Here is a 6000-nt window from a genome sequence, read left to right on the forward strand (position 1 = left end):
GGAGTACTTCGGGATGATAGGGAGGAAATAGCTTGATCTGGGTTTCAGACAAAGCTCGGCACAACATCGTGGGCCGAAGGGCCTGTTCTGTGCTGTACTGTTCTATGTTCTATGTTCTAACATAAAATGGTGTAAATCACTTGCACTGCAATTTCCTTGAGCTTTTGCTCCAAATATTGTCAGTACACTGTTTCAGCAGAGGTTTCAGGAAATTCTGAGATACAGATTTTTGGCATGTTCCTTTTGTGATGTGGTGCTATTATTTAAAATGAATCCAAGCTGTCTGAATTCTGTAAACATTGTTGTATTTATTAACAGTTACCCAAGATTACCATCATCATCATAGTTATAAGTGTATTGGCAGCGTCAGTGCTGATGATGTCAGGCATTATCCTTATTTTCAAGAAATATGTGTGTGGAGGAAGGTAAGAACCTGAAGTCTGTCTTTGATTTTCCTTGCTTTACTCGTACTTACTTACCGAATTGAAAGAAATGAAACTAGCCCCTGGTCTGCATTATTTTAGTCATGCATTTCATTATGAGCAGGTTCATAAAGCAACTGCTTGGTAATGTGGACCATAGAGACTGCAGCAAGAAACAGTAATATTCTGATCACTCATTGTCTTACTTGCAGTTAACATTGAACTGTGGAATGGCTGCAATTCCCAGCTCACTTGCTCGAGTTTCACGGGGCTTTTTTTGACCAATTTAGAAAGTTCCTGTTCATTATAAAGCAAAGTTGAAAGGCAGGTTCTCAGTGAAGATACCTGTGTCAACATAGAATCCCTGCAGTGCAATGAGAGAAACATGAGCAGATCGTGATCAATGTAAGCAAAGGTGTTAGCCACAAACTACACGGCCCATAAACAATTGAAGAGTTTGCCAATCTTTTTCTTCTGAAATGTTGTTTAGCACATGATGGCTCAACAGCTTTTTGCTTGCCAGTGTAGCTTGTGTATTTGCATCCAGTTAGTAACAGGAGATGCAAATATCTTTTCATTTCCTCGCTGTTGTGCTTTAGAGGTTTGAGGAAGCATATTTCTCAGTTGAATATGTACAAAATTACTCAAATGGCTAAATTTCTTCTCTTTCTATAGGGCCTTGGTCTATCGTTATTCAGTTCTGCAAACTAATACTGATGAAGCCTGCATTGCTGATAACCTGGATAGTGGCAGATCAAACACTGAGAGAGTTTACCATGATGATTCTGATGTTGTGAGTACTTCACCTATTTTAAAGTCTGTTAAGTGAGTGAATCCTGAGAGTCAGCGTATAATCTGCCCGTCCAACCCTGACATGCCCACTGCCATTTCACACTCAATTGAGCATTGATTGGCAATAGGCAGGACTTGTATCCGCCCTTGGAAGGAGGCCTCGCCTTGGAGAACTGCAACTGTCAGCCAATCTGATTGGCTGACAGCTCGACAACCATTGAGGCTGAGCCCTACAGTGTCCAGAGGAGAAGTCCCAGGATTGCTCTTAAGTTAAGTCCCGGGGGGGGGGGGGGGTGCGGTTATGGGGCGGGAGGGTAGAGTATGCTCTTGGGGTTGGGTTAAGGTTCATTTCCATTGATTTGATTTATTATTGTCAGATATATTGGCATATAGTGAAAAATATTGTTTCTTGCGCACTATACAGACAAAGCATACTGTACAAAGAGAAGGAAACGAGAGAGTACAAAATGTAGTGTTACAGTCATAGCTAGGGTGTAGAGAAAGATCAACTTAATGCGAGTTAGGTCCGTTCAAAAGTCTGATGGCAGCAGGGAAGAAGCTATCCTTGAGTTGGTTGGTACGTGACCTCAAACTTTTGTATCTTTTTCCCAACGGAAGAAGATACAAAAGTCTGAGGTCACGTACCAACTTCAACACAGTTGAAGTAGTATTTTTAGTCTTTTCTCAATTCCTGCTCCATTGTGAGTTAATTTTATGAAGTTAGGCTCTGGGGAAATGGCAGGGGGAGTGGACAGTTTCTTGTCAAATAGTTGACGCAGGCACCATGAGTTGGGCTGAATGCACTCCTGTGCTGCACAATGCAATGAAAATACATAGGAACATAGGGTGTTAAGAGCACAAATACTAGACCCATAGTCGAAAACTAATGAAAATTTCCTATCTCCTATTCCATCAGGTAAATTTTACAAAAGACAAGGCCACAATTGAACAAACCTTACCCTAAAAGATTTACATTATCACTCTGCCAGTTATTTATTTATCCCAGAAATGGCACTCTAATGAATAAATCACGAGTTCTTGGCAATATGTCCAGCAAATACCTGCCTAAGGGGCAGATTTGGCAAACGTGAGCTGAAAGTAATTCTGTTTGTCTTGGCTTCCTACGGTTAAACATATCAAACGTTTTTTTCCCCCTCCCTCCCCCCAGGATCTTCTTGAGTAAGCCTGCACTTGGCCTGGACAATATGAAAATTATCATTTGCCGACTTAAATTTGCAAATCGGACTTGGACTCATCAAGTTATAAATCTTATGCAAAAGAATGTTGCCTGCTGCCGTTGGCAGAAACCCTCCTTCCTGCTAAGACAGTTTCCTTTACCAGCCATCGCTGTTTGCAAATTTAAAGCAAGTTTTTTTTTGTGCCACTGCTAATAAAAAAAATGGTGAAAGTATAGTTCCTTTCATTGTGTGGATGTGTTCATGTAAGCACTGGGCGTAGAATCTTATTTACAGAATAAACTCTACGTGGCTTCCTATCTCTTACAGCCGGTGCATAGTAAAACTGCTCTCCCTGTCCAGATTATCAGATGGGACAGGAGGAAGCCCACAGGCAGAACTTCTGCAGTGTCTACCCTAAAATGTGGCTCTTAAATTCATCGATTCTTTAAACTAATCAGGGGGAGACATTGCAACTGGTCAAAAACAATAAGCCTCTTTGGGAGAGGGGAATAGAGTTGATGTTTGTCTTCACAGCCTGGGTCTTAACCTGCCCAAGCAGATCAATAGTTACTTGAGAGCCAGTCTGATTAACATCTCACCTGATTACTGCCCAGCCCATGGAGATGGAGATTTACCACATTTCCCCTCTTCACCTTGGGGTACAAAAGAGGCTCTTCTGATGCATTCACCTCATGAAACCAGGGGGGAGTTGAACCCTCATTTAAGTGCTGTCCAGGGAGCAATTGTAACTTTAATTTCAGCATAAGGACAGCAATATTCATGGAAATTGCCCCAATCTTCCGCCATAATCTCGACAGAACCCTCTCCCAATGGCGAGAGAAATGGCATAAATGGCCAGTTTCTCCATTCTTCCACCGCATCCTATCAAAATCAGGGCAGCGGATGAAAAGATTCAGGGTCTGTATGCTTTTGTCTTAAATAAAAACTGTCATTTGTTTTATTGTGAGCAATGCAGGGAAATTGTTGCTTGTCTGTGATTGCATTTGTTTCTGTGCTGCATCTGGAGTAGAAATTCTTATTTGTCACACAAAGCAGGTGATCGTACAACCCCACTCAATATTCACTTCCACTAGATCTGATATTGGGCAGGGGCGTAACAGGCGTGCCATGCAATACCATCTGATTTCCCTCCAGTCCCACCAAGTGTGTCTTCGGATTGTTACATGCTGATTAAATATATTTTACTAAAGTAGCAAATAGATTTTTTTTAGGTTGTATGCCAATGCTTTGATCGGGTTTCCAGATAAACAACTTATTAATAATCCTTCCTCAGAAGCTTGTGCACTAAAAACATTTGAAAACGTTGCAACATTAGGTTTCCCAACCCTAGGACTTCTAAGCTCGTCTTTGCTATATCTGCCTCTCTCTCCTGTTATACATATCTCCTCATCCATAAATTGTATGTGAAAATCTAATACCCTTTTTGAAAGTATTTAACTTTGCACTAAGCAATTACTTAACCTCTAAGTTGGAATCCTGTAAATAATTTATGACAGTGGAGTGTTAGCTTCGCCCAGTAAATCCCTCAGCCTAAGTTCCCTTCCTCTCCATTTCCATTGCTTCATCCTCATTAAATATTTTTCGCCTGTTTTAGTTGTGATGTTAAGGATTCAGTTGCCAAGTTGATGTATAATAAAGCATCTTGACTGACATCTTGCATTATTTTATGAAAAGCACTAAAACGCTACTTTGTAAAATGTACACTGAAACAGTAGCCTAATGTAAAGTTATGCACAGTGATGGCTGCTGATTTTTCAGACAGGTGAGACCCAACCAAGCCACTTGTTCCCAAGACAACAGGCCCCTCACACCAATACCTGAAACCAGGACACAGGCCAGTCATCTCCTTGCTACTTTTGCAGTGTTTTCCCAATGAAAAGGCAAAATAAAACATACAGATGATGAACTAACTGAGCCAGGAGATACATGATCATCAAAAGTCAGAATTGTTCACCTCTCCAAGGCTGAGGCACAGCTACAGCATCCTAGGTTGTGAATCTAGGCGGGGCACTTAACAAGTGACTACATAAGACTTTGTACTGGAAGATGCTAAAGGAATACAAGCAAATGGAATTCTGCAATGGCTTTGTCCTTGGTTCTGGGAAAAATAGCTCTGCACTACATCAAATTTTGAATTTTTAAGTCATAGTAAAAAATGTAAAGAATAATGGCTGATCTCTCAAACAGGTTATCTAATGTGAGCATCAACAAATGTTTCTTTGTTCAGCTTAGAGCTTTCAACATTGAAAAGATTAAGCTCCAGGATTGCCAGAAATAAACTTTATCGCCACTTGTCAAGCAAGTTTCTTTTAACTGGCTGATAAAGGATAGGGAAGTACTTTTCTATTAAGCGAATAATAATTCCATTTAAGGCTTTGCCCTGGTGTGAGGATGGCAGTGTCAAACATACGTACTAAGTTCCAACTTGTGCCACAAAACATGACTATGGCACAGCAAGTGGGCGAGTGCCAACCCTTCTCCAAATGTCACGTTACATGGAAAGAGGTATCTGAGTGAGACATATCCCAGGAAATCTACTCGAACAAGCTTGAAGTCAGATACTTAATGACCAAAGAACCATATCACCTCATCCACATTGGTTTAAATGCAATTGGCCTGGATTTTGCAGGAAGGGGGGGGGAGAGTTGATGGTGAACAGTCAGCGTTTTCAGTTCTTGATACATTCATGTGGATTTTTTCTTAATGCTGTGAACTTTTATCATTTCTTAAGTAATTCAGGATAATTTGGATGTGGTATTTGTGCATATAAAATAATCTTTGTTCAAGCTAAAAGCTGTTTTGGCTGGTAAATTAAGTCAATTAGATTATGTTGGCCTTGCAACTGCTAAATAAATTCTGCTTTGTTAAGTAATTATGTGTATGATTCTCTTTGCACTGACCATTTATAAAGAAAAGCAATCGTATGTTCAATGTCAGTAATTGAAGGCCAGGGGTAAACCTGTTCCCTGCGTCAAAATGTCTTCACCACTGTTGTGGCTCAACAGTAGCAGTCTCTGAATGAGACGGTTGTGGGTTCAAAATCCATTCCTGAGTCTTGAGCACACATGATCTCGGCTAAACCCTCTAAGCAGCATAGGGGTGGAGGACCACATTGTCAGATGTGCCATCCAAAGATAAGATTTTTAAACCCCAGTGTAAAAATCCTTTCCTTATACTTACAAGAGTGATGGAACTTCAAAAAATATTGATTGTAATGAGCTTTATATTATACTGAAGATGTGAAAAGCATTATATAAACACAAATTATTACAGCAGTTCCTTAAAAGAGCTGCGATTATTATTTTTTCATTATCACTTCATTGATTACTGGCACAATCCCACCTGCAATGTGAACGTTCAGGAAGGGAAAAGGTGTGCAATGTGCAACAGACCATCGTTTTCCTCAACACTAACAGCAAAGTCCCAGGCACCGAACATGTAATTATAACAGCTCAATTGTCCTCTCTGTCAGAAGGGTAGTCTCCATTTTTTAAAGTCATCTTACAATGTCATATACGATACATATTTTGAAGTCATTTTAAACCTCAGGAAGAAGCCATAAAAATACTTAATGATCTTTTAAAGTA

The 6000-nt window shown here is 40.2% G+C and overlaps 1 protein-coding gene across 4 annotated transcripts in view; it reads left to right on the top strand.

Annotated features, from left to right (window-relative positions):
* LOC144498688 (sortilin-like) overlaps nucleotides 1-5283 on the top strand; it is a 145007-nt gene extending 139724 nt beyond the window's left edge. For all 4 annotated transcript variants that reach the window (XM_078220187.1, XM_078220189.1, XM_078220186.1 and 1 more), the window contains 3 exons: nucleotides 319-425; nucleotides 1098-1215; nucleotides 2383-5283. In XM_078220187.1, the coding sequence (XP_078076313.1) occupies nucleotides 319-425; nucleotides 1098-1215; nucleotides 2383-2397 (240 nt within the window). In that variant the 3' untranslated portion in view covers nucleotides 2398-5283. The remainder of the gene's footprint in view (nucleotides 1-318; nucleotides 426-1097; nucleotides 1216-2382) is intronic.
* The last annotated feature ends 717 nt before the right edge of the window (nucleotides 5284-6000 follow it).

The sequence above is a fragment of the Mustelus asterias genome, chromosome 9 (assembly GCF_964213995.1).
Source record: "Mustelus asterias chromosome 9, sMusAst1.hap1.1, whole genome shotgun sequence".
Lineage (NCBI taxonomy): Eukaryota > Metazoa > Chordata > Chondrichthyes > Carcharhiniformes > Triakidae > Mustelus > Mustelus asterias.